This window comes from Urocitellus parryii, chromosome 4 (assembly GCF_045843805.1).
Source record: "Urocitellus parryii isolate mUroPar1 chromosome 4, mUroPar1.hap1, whole genome shotgun sequence".
In the NCBI taxonomy this organism is placed as follows: domain Eukaryota; kingdom Metazoa; phylum Chordata; class Mammalia; order Rodentia; family Sciuridae; genus Urocitellus; species Urocitellus parryii.
Genome location: NC_135534.1, coordinates 121422007 through 121437022, shown reverse-complemented (window position 1 = coordinate 121437022; position 15016 = coordinate 121422007). Strand labels below are relative to the sequence as shown.

At 38.3% G+C, this 15016-nt stretch overlaps 1 protein-coding gene across 1 annotated transcript in view; it reads right to left on the bottom strand.

The window, feature by feature from the left end:
* Nucleotides 1-8368, bottom strand: part of LOC113187044 (beta-galactosidase-1-like protein 3) — a 34802-nt gene extending 26434 nt beyond the window's left edge. The window contains exons 1-5 of the mRNA XM_026394679.2: nt 8346-8368; nt 7505-7618; nt 7133-7330; nt 2397-2465; nt 1674-1769 (exon numbers count right to left, since the gene is read on the bottom strand). Of these exons, the coding sequence (XP_026250464.2) occupies nt 1674-1769; nt 2397-2465; nt 7133-7330; nt 7505-7618; nt 8346-8368 (500 nt within the window). The remainder of the gene's footprint in view (nt 1-1673; nt 1770-2396; nt 2466-7132; nt 7331-7504; nt 7619-8345) is intronic.
* Between the last annotated feature and the right edge of the window lie 6648 nt (nt 8369-15016).

The following is a 15016-nucleotide window of genomic DNA, read 5'->3' as shown; positions in this document are numbered from 1 at the left end:
TATTCTACAGAGCTATACTTACAAAAGCAGTATAATACTGGCCAAAAAAAAAAAAAAAAAAAGACCAATGGAATAGAAGACATACATACAAACCCACACAGATATAGTCATCTGATAATAGCCAAAGATGCCCAAAATATATCATGGAAAAAAGACAGCCCTTTAAACAAATGGCATAGAAAAAAACTGGATATCCATATGTAGGAGAATGAAAATAGTTCCAATGTTTCACCCTACACAAAAGTCAATCAAAATGGATCAAAGAGGTTACGAATTATACCAGAAATCTTGCAACTGCTGGAAGAAAACATAGGGTCAACATTCCATCCATATAGGTGCAGGCACCAACTTCCTCAACAAGATCCCTACAGTTCAAGAAGTAAAACCAAGAATCAATAAGTGAGATGCCATAAATTCAAAAGATTCTGCACAGCAAAAAAAAAAATTATTAAAAGCGTGAAGTTATAGCAGCCTACAAAATGGGGGAAAAATCTTTGCCAGCTACTCCTCAGACAGGGGATTAATATCCAGAATAGGTAAAGAACTCAGAAACACTCAATGCCAAAAAAGCAAATAACCCAACCAATAATTTAGGCAAAAGAAGTAAACAGACATTTCTCAAAAGAAGAAACACAAATGGTTAACAATCATATGAAAAAATGTTCAACATCTTAAGCAATAGGGCAAATACACATCAAAATTAAAACTGAGATTTCATCTTACTCCGGTTAGAATGGTAGTCATCAAGATTACAAACAATAATATACATTGTCGAGGCTATACACTTATAAGGAGTATCTCATGAAAATAGAAATGAGACAAATAGAATAAAGAGAGACTGGGGAAGGGAGGAGGAGAGGAAAAGGAAGGTATTAAAGAATAAAACTGACCTAATGATGAATACGTAACAATGAATACAGAGCAATAAATTCTGTTATGTATAACTACAGTACACCCATAGAAAGAAAAGAAGGATGCTTCTCCTGCATTGAAAGGAAGGTATTCATCTGGGATAAAACAAAGCCTTTATCTCACCTGGGAAATAACTAACTGATCAACCAAAGACAGATCCAAGATGGGACTGGGACCTGTCAGTTCAGAGGGATTACAGAAGAGGATTCCTGGATTCTTACTCTGAGACTGAGCAATCTGGGCAGAGAGTCAGCATCTCAACAATAAAAGCCAAGAAAATAGAAAAGGCTGGTAAATAGGCTGAGTTCTTTATGGTTGGAGAAGGTGGCCTGACCTCAACAAAAGAGAGTTAAGATCTGAGTTTGCCAGAAGAAGCTCAGCGGTTGTCAGAACTTTCTCTGTTCTTTCTGGTCCCTTCCCTCCCATCCAATAAGAAGAACAGAGGTGGCCTCAGCTCCTCCTCTGTGGGATTAGAATCCCAAGAACTGCTGCTCCCTCTTACCTCTTATTGTCTATTACCAGGACCCATATCTGCTTCACCTGTGAAATGGGATGACAGTAGTGCCCACAACTCCCCCACACCACTGCAGGCTTCACAGGACAGGATATGAAGTACATGGCACAGTGAAAAATTAAAAAAAAAAAAAAACACTTGCTCGGTCAATGAAGGTGAATTTCATTATCATCTGACTGAAGTGTTATTTTTCATGAATTAAAACACATTATTAAATTATAGCTCATGGACTTAGAGTCCTGCTCACCTGGGCAAGCCCCCAAGGTCAACCTCTGCACAGATGTAGGGTCCTGGACGCAGAATCACCCACAGCCCAATCTTTGCAGCCAACAGGACAAAGGCTCTAGGAAGGTAAACAAAGTCAGATCCTCTCATGGCAGTGCAGAGAGGAGGCTGCCTGGGTAGAAGCCCATACACATAACAAGTTGCCCACTCTTCCACTTGTTCTCAACTAGGGACACTGGAGTGAGAAAGAGTTAGCCCAGTTCAGCCCAGCAAAGCAGGAAATTAGTCCACCAGGTGGGAGGCCAGAGGCCCTGGGAGCTGGGTTCGCATTAGCTGTGGGCATCAGGACCATCTACCCAGCCTCATGGGATCTAAGAAAAAAATGTCATCCTATATGGTACAGAGGGTCTGTCTCCAATAATGGATATGATGATCGAAAGGACAGCCAGCTCCCAAACGAAGTTGCTAAACACCATTGCAGAGTTGGGCAGCGCCAGGGGTCTTGGCCCCTCTTAGCTGTAGTGGAGAAGTGGGACTAGATCCCAATAGCCACAAGTCCCTGGGTAATAGTCATTTCTGGGGAGCATTTGAGCCCTGGGTGCTGAGCCTCTCACAGCATCCTGAGACCAGGGGTTCAGACCTCAGGACCTCTTTTGTTCTCAAAGATAAGTGAAGATACCCCTAGAGTTCCAAATCAACCCCAAGTTGCCCCAAGCCAGGTCACAGAAACAGTAGCAATACATACTCCATGTCCAGGTTCCCAGAGAAGTAGAATTGGCCTCTTTCTGGCTCATGCAAGTTCCATGGAATGTAACTGGGAAAGGAATAGGAAAGTACAATAAGCATCTTATTTATATTTTCCAGTTGTTACATCATCCCCAAACGAAGTCAAACCCTGCAATAGTTCAGTGAGTTTAAGTTTCTGATGGAAAATAACCTCTATCACAAGAACAATGACTATCTTCAACAATTCCTTTTTCTATTGCTCAATTGTGGTCCAAGGTATCAATTATCCTTGGATTCTAGGTTCCTTAGATTTACATATAATTTCACTTACCACCCCATTCTTTATAATACCCATTAAAAATATAAAGAAAAAGAAAAAACACAACAAAAATGTGCATATCTGCCTGATATAGTCTTGCTAAGAATTAAACAAAGTAAGAAGATATGAAAAGTTTCTATGAGGACAAGGGAAATGCAATTCAGTAGGGTTCAATCTTTAGACCTCAGCAAGAAGGTCCTCTGCCAAGGTCCTTCCTCAGAGGGCTGCCTGCAGAGTCAAAGGACATGTGTAAAATTTGTGTTGACTCTGTTTTTTATATGCATATAGCTCTATTGTGAGAATAGAATAAAAATTGCAAAAAGCTACTTACAAGTGATTTAAGGAAAATTGCTGAAAAACTGAAAGATGAAGAAAGATGTATAAGGTAAAATTACACTAATAAAACTGATAGTATGCAAATGGTTTTAAGGCAATAGTGGCAGACAGATAAGGTGCGTGGCCTTAAATAAAAATAATTCCATCCACAAAATGTGCTATTCAACCTTCTATGCCCTTAATGAAGTAGCCTCTACTAAAGGAGAAGCTGACTGAATTAGAGAGGAAATGGATAAGTTGATTTCACAGTCATAGTGAAAGGATTAAAATACCTCTCTAAGAAATAAAGAAAATATGTAGAAAAATTATAAGGATATTGATTTCAACAACATGATTAAAATGTGGAATTTATAAATATATTTTAAAACCTAATAGTCAACAGATTCCAAATTCCCGAAGTGTATGTCACATAGTTTATGATCTCAAGACAAAGGTAACTAAATTATAAAAATGACAGTTTAAAATAATAATAAAAAGTATGACAAACAAATAAAACAGAAAGCATGGCTGGGGATATAGCTCAGTTGGTAATGTGCTTGTCTTGCATGCACAAGTCTCTGGGTTCAATCCCTAGTACCACAATGAAAAAAAAAAAAAAGCAGAAATCACATTCCCAAATTGTTTATGGGTCAAGGAGGGAAATTCAACAAAACTTATGAATATTTTAACTAAATGATTTTGAAAGTACAGTATAACAAGACTTGGCCAGTCTTGTTATACTGTACTTTATATACTTTATATATAACTAAAGCAATACTTAGGAAAAGCATTCATATCTCTAAATGGCCCCATTATAAAAACAAGAAGTCCTAGAAGGAAAAAGAATTAAATATTCAAGTCAGAAAAGAATAAGAAGAGGAAGAAAAGTAAAAAGGAGAGGTGAAGAGAGAAACAATTAATTAACAGAGAAGGTGAGCCAAGGAGAGGAAAACAATGAGGAGAAAGAACCAAATCAAATTAGGTAGGAGAGAAGAAATTACACAGAACTCAGAAATTGTGGAATAGAAATCCAAAAAAAAAAAAACAGGGATGATTAACAAAACTACTTGCCAGTTATTTGAAAATAAATTAAAAATTAGATAGGATTATTATCAAAAGGACAGCCAGCTCCCAATGAGGTTGCTAAATAGCCCAAGTACACAATGCAGCAAGTACAGGGAAAAAAGGAAGATTTTTCAAAGTCCCAGTCAGAAAGAAGAAAGTCTCCCAAGAAAAAAAGAAAGCAAAACACTTATTAAGAAAAATAGGATATACTTAGAAGAAATAAGAGAAAATAACTTAATAAAAATTCAAGATCCTATGAATCTCATCCTCACAACAATAAAAGATAGTGATCACAGAGTTTTATATGTGAATTTTAAGAAACACTCAGAACAAAGATAATTCTTTTGAAAATATTATCAATGAGTAGAAAAAGATTTACTCATTTTATGAGCTTAATTATAGGATTGATATCAAAACTGAACAAGAACACTAACTAAAATAAAATTTCAAATCAATTTCTCTTACAATTATAGGTAAACATGAGTAAATCAAATTCATCCCAGGACTGTAAGTTATATTGAATTTTAGAAAAACTGTCAATGTCACTGCTTGAAAAGATGAGTACACAAAACTAAATTGATAGATGCAGTAGCAGATCTCAGTGAAGCTCAATAATTATTTCTCATGATGTTTCTTGCACAGTAGATATACGACTTATCAATTTGCAGCCTATCAATTTCAAATTCTCCCTCTAGTACCAACTCTAGCTGATCAGTGGCATAGATATGTGAAGACAACTCAGTACCATCTCTTTTAAAATATTGTTAGATCATGAGTATAACCCATAATAGTCAATGCAGAATTAATCCAGGAAGTCAGTCTAGCATTATGTATTTTGGTATTAACATAATTAATATAATTCTGATACAAATATGACTTTATATGCCCCAGAGCATTTTGCTAATGCATTTTTGGTTTTTCTCTTTCAATTTACTAAGTGTGAGATTCTCAGGACTGCCTTTGGGTGGAGAGCAGAGTGCTTATCTAACATGTATAAGGTCCTATGTTCAATCCTAGCACGTAAAAAACAAAAACAAAAAAACTGCCTTTATTTTTTCCTTATATTAACTGATAGAAGCTCCATGACTTAACCATGCAAACAACAAATCTTTGAAGTTGATGACAAAAAGTTGATCAAGAAACAGAAAAGTGTATTGTGCATCATAAAATGCCCTTTGAAGAACATTTAAATTTTACAACATGGAATAAACATTCTACAGTGGAATCTTCAATATCTAAAAGTCTATGTCTCTAAATAAAATACAAAATAAAAATAATAAAATGAAATACAAAATAGGGCTGGGGATGTGGCTCAGAGGTTGAGTGCCCCTGAGTTCATTCCCCAGTACCCCCCAAAAAAATAAAAAATAAGTCTGTGACTATGAGAGGCAGCCAAATGGTGTAGCCATTGTCCTTGCAGTTTGAGTGAGGTAAAGCATAGCTCTGCTAAGACTATCTGTGCCTCAGTCACTGTGATTTTGGGAAAGTGACTCAACCTCCCTTGGCCAGATTTTTCTTATCTACAAATACCACCACTCACCATAGATGATTGCTATTGTGCAGAGTAAATTAATGTTGTCCAGGGTTTAGAGCATGCCTGGCTGTGTATAAATACTCCATAAGTATAACTAAAATTGGTCATCCTAATTGATAGCGTCAGCCCTATTGAAATTAGCAATTCAGTTTTCTGGAAACAGCAGAATCATGATCCTAATCGTGGTCTTCCCTGCCTTCCCTCTGACCCCAGGAGCTGGTTCTCTTGAAGTAACTAACATAACTAACATATACCCTGTCTAACATATGCAAACTGAACAATGCAGTCTTCTGGAGAAGTTTCTCTTTGGGACACTCTTCACCCTCCATGATTGACTCCTGACCTAAGAGTTTCACAATTTGGTGGAAATAGGTCTGTTAATTCAATGTGATTTTTGTTTGGGTGGTTTTCATTTGACTGGTTATCTGTGCACAGGCAGAACTCCAGGTACAACTTCAGGGGGTATACATACTCAAAAGTTACCTCGGCACACCCACAGGACATGCTGGGGAGGAACCTATCCATGATATGGAAGGTGGGCTCCGCCCACACTGCCTGCACTAACCATTCCACAGCAAACTGAGTGAGCTAATTAATCCCAATGTGACCAGCCTGTTCCCCTGAACAGTGGGAGTTGTACTATCCACCTCTCAGGACAGTCCTGAAGACCATGTGATTATGAGTATGATAGAAAGTGCCTCCTCATCAGCACACACCAAACGCAAGCTGCCTTTTGTCACTATGTTTAATAATGGTGAATTCATGCTCATTTATATTCCAGTTCTTCTAACTGACTTCTAACTGGATTTGCATTTCTTTCTGCCACCATTGATGAAGACATGTGCATGCCAAGCATTGTGATAGGCTTTTTCTGTATAAATAAGATAAAGGTTTTATCTCCTTTAATCATAAATACAATCTTATGAGACAACCTTATGTCTTTACAGTGGAGGGTTCTGGGCCTGATATAGGAAGGTTAGTAGGAGGCAGAATTGCACTGGTGGCCATGTGTATCTGACTCTAAATCCCTACATCTCAGGCATTACCCTGCAGTGTTTTTTCCCTTAAGGCCATTAAACTTCACTTAGTGATGCTGGTATTTTCTTCTTGTTCATTTTGTGATACTGGTGCTATTCCTCTAGGTATTCTTATCCACATACATAAATGGAAGGTATTTTTTAAATCTGTGAGCCTGTGTATATTCATCTGTAAGTATGCATCCAGCATGTCATTAAACTGAGTGCTCCCAAGGGATCAAATAAATTATCAAATTCTTGATAAATCATCTACTCCCTTACATTTGTCCTGTTAACCCCTATCCAAAGCTTTGATCACTGAGGAAAGTATGGTATGGTAGCTGACAGCTCGACATTTAAGCATAAAAAGAATGTGCTCTAAATGTCTATTCTTGAAACAGCTCCTGATTCTGCACTCCAAAACAAGAGACTGCGCTAAGCCGGGATGCATATTCCAGGAGCCCCATGGGGTAAGCTGGTGATAGAGGCTGAGGGGCAGCTCTCACGTGGTAACAGTGTTGAAGCCACAGGCCTTCAGCTTGAGCAAGCGGTCCCTCCAGTACTCCCTGGGCATCCGGAAGTAATGGATGGAGCCCCCGAAGATGAGGAACTTATGACCCTCCAAGGTGAAGTGTGCACACCTTCCAACAAGTCCCTCAGATCGTTTCTTCAGTGTGAGAGGGTTCAGATGAGACCAGTTAGACCTGCATGGAAAGGGGAAGGAAGGAAGAAGGAAGATAGACAGGAGAGCCTGCTGCAACCTTCAAGAAAATGAAGTTCCTGTTTGCAGGACTTGCCCTGTGCATGGTAAGCATATTTCTTCCTCCAGTCAGAGAAAGCTCCCTTGTTACCCACTCAGGTTCCCCACTCAGGCAAACCTGCATGAAGACCAAGTCACTTTTCCATCTTCATGTTTAGGGCAAGAAGCAAAACCTGATAAGATAATTGGCAGAAAAAAGATGCCCACGATTCCTTTCCAGGCTAGGCAGCAACTGTGGGGAAAAAAATATAACAGTAACGACATGAAGGTGTTGGCCTCCTCAAGCTGTAAGGACCAGAAGGTTACTCTAGGATCCTCTACAGGAATCTCATCACAAGCAGGGATTCTCTTAGGGGAGCCTAAGGTAAGAGAGCTACAGCCCCACCTGGCTCCACCCAGGTTTCCCATCACCAGTTATCCCAGTCCTCCTCAGTCAGAACTGAAGCTGGGGACAGACAGAAACTGGACAAGGTTAAGCACTGGGGGTCAGGCAAAGTCAGGGAAGAAAGGGGGCTTCACCTCGGGTGGGGCACTCCATACAGAGGGTCCAGGAAGGAAACAGGGTGCAGTACTGGAGCACCTTGTCTACAGCCACAACCCTGGATTTTCTTGTACTGAATTAAATGTAAAGACCCCCAGCAGCACAGGACAAGGGGGCTTTCTACATAAGAAAGAGCTGGGAGGGAGGAAGCTTGAAAGGGGACTTAATGAGAAGAGTCTCCTGCATGTTTAAGGACCAGGAAGACGTCTAAGTCCACATAACGCTCCCAGGGCCTGGGGCCAGGAATAGCTGTGCATAACTGATAGAATGGATGTGGGGGAAGGTCTAGGAGGCTCTCTACTAAGACCACTCAGGGTTACGGGAAAGCAGCACTAGGCAGGAGGAAAGGCCCCAGCTCCTGGAAGGGCAGGCTGGGCCACAGACTTGGACAGTCCCATAGGCAGCTGGGATGAGTTACCTGGTGTAGGGCAGGGAGCCCATCTCAGTGAGGCCAGTGATCCAAGATCCCTTACTGTTTCTGCCCCTCTCTGTAGCCTCAGATGCAGAACACCAGGCAGAACAGGGGCAGAGGTCAAATCTGAGCTCTGAGCCTGAAACCTGGAGTGAAATCCATCCAGAGGAGTTGGCACAGGGATTCCTGGACCTAACACCACAAAAGTCTGTCAAACAATGCCCGGGGAAGTCTGTCAGACTCTGCACCAAAGAACAGAGGAGCCTGCAGCCCAGGGTGAGCAGACCTCCCGTCCTTGACACAGATGCCGCTCAGCCCTGAGAAGTAAAACAGGAGGATCCTTGTATTATCATTGGAGCTTGCCTTTCCTAAATTATGAGTCAACAACCAGCTGGCACAGAATCTGAAGATCAGTGGGAGGAAAGAACTTAGCTGCCTTGTACTGGAGAGCCAGAAGTCCTGATTCCACTGGTTCAGCAATTTTATTCAGTGCCCATTGACTAGGTTCCAGATGCAGCACTTCAGACTAAAATGAAGAAGTTCTAAACACAGTTTAGGGAATTTTTGTAGGATGGGTAAATGCTTAAAGACTGAATAGGGTGTGATGGAAGACCAGGTTTTATTTTAAATTTTTTGAGAAACCTACATACTGCTTTTTTAGGCCACGACCAGTACAGGCTTCATAAATGAAGGTTCGGTATGTGAGAAATCCTTAGGGAGTTTTGAATTAAAGAGATAGACTCTGATTACCTTTAAACCAGCTCCAGGACGGCTTCTCCTAGCTCCAGCCTCCAGCTACCTATTATGGTATCGAGGTTTACTGAAGAGGCGAGAGAGAGAGAGAGAGAGAGAGAGAGAGAGAGAGAGAGAGAGAGAGAGAGAGAGAGAAACATGTCAGGGAGTGGACATTTATTGGGGAACAAAAAATTCTGGGGAAAATCCCATCCAGTGAAGATTAGGGGGATCAGTGTCCCAAGGTCAAGTGCGGGGCTGGGATGTAGCTCAGTGGCAAAGCGTCTGCCTTGCATTCGCAAAGCCCTGGGTTCAACCCCCAGTTTCAAAAAAGACAAAAAAAGAACCCAAGGTCAGGTGCGATGATTGGGTCTTCAGGGTATGGCCAGACACACCTCCACATGGACAAGCCCTCAGACCTGAGAAGGGTGGGGAAAGCTCTGGACACAAAGATGTGTCTAAACGCCTCTCACCCAGCCAGGGAGGTAACTCAAAACACATGCGAGGATGACCTCCCACACTGCTTTCCATAATGGCTCTACAAATTTATATCCCTACCCCCTCCAGTGGGATAGAAGGATTCCTTTTTCTCCACTTCCTCACTATCCTCTTTTGTCTTTCTGACAATAGAAATTCTTTATTTTTACTCTTTTATTTATATATGACAGTGGAATCTTATTACAATTCTTATTACACAAATAGAGAACAATTTTTCATATCTCTGATTGTATACAAAGTATATTCACATCAATTCGTGTCTTCATACATGTACTTTGGATAATAGTGATCATCACATTAAACCATCATTTATAACCCCATGCCCCCTCCCTTTCCCTCCAACCCCTCTGCCCTCTATAGAGTTACTCTGTTCTTTCCATGCTCCTTCTCCCTATCCCACTATGAATCAGCCTCTTTATATCAAAGAAAACATTCAGCATTTGGTTTTTTGGGGATTGGCTAATTTCACTTAGCATTATCTTCTCTAACTCCATCCATTTACCTGCAAATGCCATGATTTTATTCTCTTTGATTACTGAATAATATTCCTGTGTGTGTGTGTGTGTGTTACATTTTTTAAATCCATTTATCTTGAAGAGTGTCTGGGTTGGTTTCACAGTTTAGCTATTGTGAATTGTGCTGCTATAAACATTGATGTGGCTGTGTCCCTGTAGTATGCTGATTTTAAGTCCTTTAGGTATAGAACGAAGAAAAAGATAGCTGGATCAAATGGTGGTTCCATTCCCAGATTCCAAGGAATCTCCATACTGCTTTCCATATTGGCTACACCAATTTGCAGTCCCACCAGCAATGTACGAGTGTACCTTTTTCCCCACATCCACACCAAGACTTCTTGTTGTTTGTATTCATAATAGCTGCCATTCTAACTGGAGTGAGATGAAATCTTAGAGTGGTTTGGTTTGCATTTCTCTAATTGCTAGAGATGTTGAACATTTTTTATATATTTGTTGATTGATTGTATATCATCTTTTGAGAAGTGTCTGTTCAGGTCCTTGGCCCATTTATTGGTTTTTTTGTTTTTGTTTTTTGTTTTTTGGTGTTTAACTTTTTGATATCCCCTAGAGATTGGAGCTCTATCTGATGTGTGAGGGGTAAAGATTTGCTCCCAAGATGTAGGTTCTCTATTTACCTCACAGATTATTTCTTTTGCTGAGAAGAAACCTTTTAGTTTGAGTCTATCCCATTTTTTGATTCTTGATTTTAATTCTTGAGCCAAAGGAGTCTTATTTAGGAAGTTGGGCCTAATCCCACATGATAGAGATTAGGGCCTACTTTTTCTTCTATTAGATGCAGGGTCTCTGGTTTAATTCCTAGGTCCTTGATTCACTTTGAGTTGAGTTTTGTGCATGGTGAGAGATAGGAGTTTAATTTCATTTTGTAACATATGGATTTCCAGTTTTCCTAGCATCATTTGTTGAAGAGGCTATCTTTTCTCCAATGCATATTTTTGGCTCCTTTGTCTAATATTAGATAATTGTAATTTTGTGGGTTAGTCTCTGAGTCCTCTATTCTGTACCATTGGTCTACCAGTCTATTTTGGTGCCAATACCATGCTGTTTTTGTTATTATTGCTCTGTAGTATAGTTTAAGGTCTAGTATAGTGATGCTACCTGCTTCACTCTTCCTGCTAAGGATTGCTTTAACTATTCTGGGTCGCTCATTTTTCCAGATGAATTTCATGCTTTTTCTATTTCTATGAGGAATATGATTGGGATTTTTGTTGGAATTGCATATAATCTGTATAGTGCTTTTGGAAGTATGGTCATTTTGATAATATTAATTCTGCCTATCCAAGAACAAGGTAGATCTTTCCACCTTCTAAGGTCTTCTTTGACTTCTTTCTTTAGAGTTCTGTAATTTTCATTGTATAGGTCTTTCACATCTTTTTGTTAAGTTGATTCCCAAGTATTTTATTTTATTTTTGAGGCCATTATAAATGGGGTAGTTTTCCTCATTTCCCTGTCTGAGGATTTGTCACTGATATACAGAAATGGCTTTGATTTATAGGTGTTGATTTTATATCCTGCTACTTTGCTGAATTCATTTATCAGTTCTAGAAGTTTTCTGGTAGAACTTTTAGGGTCTTCTAGGTATAGAATCATATTGTCAACAAATAGTGCCAATTTGAGTTCTTCTTTTCTTATGTGTATCCCTTTTGTTTGTCTAATTGCTTTGGCCAGTGTTTCAAGAATTATGTTGAATAGAAGTGGTGAAAGAGGGAATCCCTGTCTTGTTCTAGTTTTTAGAGGGAATGACTTTATTTTTTCTCCACTTAGAATGATGTTGGCCTGAGGCTTAGTGTAGATAGACTTTACGATGTTGAGATATACTTCTGTTATCCCTAGTTTTTCTAGTGTTTTGAACATAAAAGGGTGCTATATTTTGTCAAATGCTTTGTCATATTGAGATGATCATATGATTCTTTTCTTTGAGTTTATTGATGTGATGAATTACATTTATTGATTTTTGTATGTTGAACCAACCTTGCATCCCTGGGATAAAGCCCACTTGATCTTGATGCACAATCTTTTTTATATAATTTTGAATTCTATTTGCTAGAATTTTATTGAGAATTTTTGCATCTATGTTCTTTAGAGATATTGGTCTAAAGTTTTCTTTCTTTGATGTGTCTTTGCCTGGTTTGAGGATCAGGGTGATTTTGGCCTCATATAATGAGTTTGGAAGTGCTGCCTCTTTTTCTATTTCCTGAAATAAATTGAAGAGTATTGGTATTAGTTCTTCTTTAAGAAGAAATTGTAGAACTCAGCTATGTATCCATCCGGAACTGGGCTTTTCTTGGTTGGTAGACTTTTGAAGTCATCTGCTATTTGTCACTTAAAATTGATCTGTTTAAATTGTGTATACCATCCTAATTCAATTTGGGCAAATTATATGACTCTAGAAATTTGTTGATATCTTTGATATTCTTTATTTTATTGCAGTACAAGTTTTCAAAATAACTTCTAATTATCTTCTGTATTTCTGTAGTGTCTGTGTGATATTTCCTTTTTCATTATGTATGTTAGTGATTTGAGCTTTTTCTCTTCTTTTCTTCATTAGCATGACTAAGGGTTGGTAAATTTTATTTATTTTTTCAAAGAAGCAACTTTTTGTTCTGTCAATTTTTTCAGTTGCTTCTTTTGTTTCAATTTCATTGACTTCAGCTCTGATTTTAATTATTTCCTGTCTTCTGCTGCTTTGGGTGTTGATTTGTTCTTCTTTTTCTAGGGCTTTGAGATGTAACAATAATTCATTTATTTGTTGATTTTTTTTTCTTTTAAGGAGTGAACTCCATGCAATGAACTTTCCTCTTAGAACTGTTTTCATAGTGTCCCAGAGATTTCAATATATTGTATCTGTGTTCTCATTCACATTTTTGAATCTCCTCCTTGATGTTTTCTGCAACCCTTTGTTTATTCAGTAGCATATTATTTAGTCTCCAGGTGCTGGAGTGGATTTTATTTCTTATTTTATCATTGATTTTTAATTTCATTCCATTATGATCTGATAGAATGCAGGGTCATATCTCTACTTATTTATATTTGCTTAGAGTTGCTTTGTGGCATATTATATGGTCTATTTTAGAGAAGAATCCATGTACTGCTGAGAAGAAAGTGTATTCTCTCATTGAAGGATGAAATAGTCTATATATGTCAGTTAAGTCTAAGTTATTGATTGTATTATTAAGCTCTATAGTTTCTTTGTTTAGCTTTCATTTGGAAGATCTATCTAGTGATGAAAGAAGTGTGTTAAAGTCACCCAAAATTATTGTGTTGTGGTCTATTTGACTCTTGAACTTGAGAAGAGTTTGTTTGATGAACATAGATGCTCCATTGTTTGGGGCATATATATTTATAATTGTTATGTCTTATTGGTGTATGGTTCCCCTGAGCTGTATGTTGTGTCCTTCTTTATCCTGATTGACTTTACTTTGAAGTCTACTTAATTTGATATGAGGAAGGAAACCCCTGCTAGCTTCCACAATCCATGTGAATGATATGATTTTTCCAAACCCTTAATTTTCAGTCTGTGGATGTCTTTCCCTATGAGATGAGTCTCTTGGAGGCAGCATATTGGTTAGACATTTTTTAAATCCAATCTGCTTATCTATGTTTTTTGATTGGTGAGTTTAGGCCATTAACATTCAGTGTTATTATTGAGACATGATTTGTATTCCCAGCCATTTTTGTTTATTTTTGGTATTTAAGGTGACTTGGTTTCTCTTCTGATTAGATGTTCCTTTAGTGTAATACTTCCCTCTGCTGATTTTCATCATTGTTTTTCATTTCCTCTTCTTGGAATATTTTGCTGAGGATGTTCTGTAGTGCAGGCTTTCTAGTTGTAAATTCTTTTAACTTTTGTTTATCATAGAAGGTTTTTATTTCATCATCAAATCTAAAGCTTAGTTTTGCTGGACATAAAATTCTTGGTTGGCATCCATTTTCTTTCAGAGCTTGGTATATGTTGTTCCACAGTTTCCTGGCTTTGAGGGTCTGGGTTGAAAAAGCTGCTGAGATACAAATTTGTCTCCCCCTATATGTGATTTGATTCCTCTCTCTTGCGGCTTTTAAAATTCTATTCTTATTCTGTATGCTAGGCATTTTCATTATACAGTGCCTTGCTGTAGATCAGTTGTAATTTTGTACATTTAGTGTCCTATAAACCTCTTGTATTGGGTTTTCCAATTCATTCTTCATGCTTGGGAAATTTTCTGATATTATCTCATTGAAGAGGTTGTGCATTCCTTTGGTTTGAAACTCTGTGCCTTCCTCTATCCCAATAATTCTTAGATTTGGTCTTTTGAAGCTGTCCCATAAATCTTGGATATTCTGTTCATGTTTTCTTACTATCTTCACTGTGTGGTCAACTTTATTTTCCAGATTGTATACTTTGTCTTCATTATCTGACGTTCTTTCTTCCAAGTGATCTAGTCTGTTGGTTATGGTTTCTATTGAGTTTTTTATTTGATTTATTATATCTTTCATTTCAAGGGTTTCTGACTGGCTCTTTTTTTTCAAAGTCTCTATCTCTCTCTTGAAGTAATCTTTTGCTACCTGTATTTGCTCTTTTATCTCATTGTTGGAGTGATCAGTTCTTGCCTGTATTTGCTCATTTAGGTCATTCTTTAGTTCACAGAAGCTTTTAATTTGAACCTTCTGAACTCCTTCTCTGACATTTTATCAACTTCACTATCCATAGGTTATGTTATTATAGTGTCCTGGTTTGTTTGGGGCACTTTCCTCCCTTGTTTTTTTTTTTTTTTTTTTTTTTTTTTTTCATGTTGTCTATGTGTCTTCCTTTCTTGCAGTGTGGATCTGAGACATTACAGTTTCTACCCTATATTCTTGTATTACCTGTGCAGATTGTCTGTACCTCACCTTGATGTTGGGCTTCCAGACCCTGCTGGTGTCCCTCAATGTATGCTA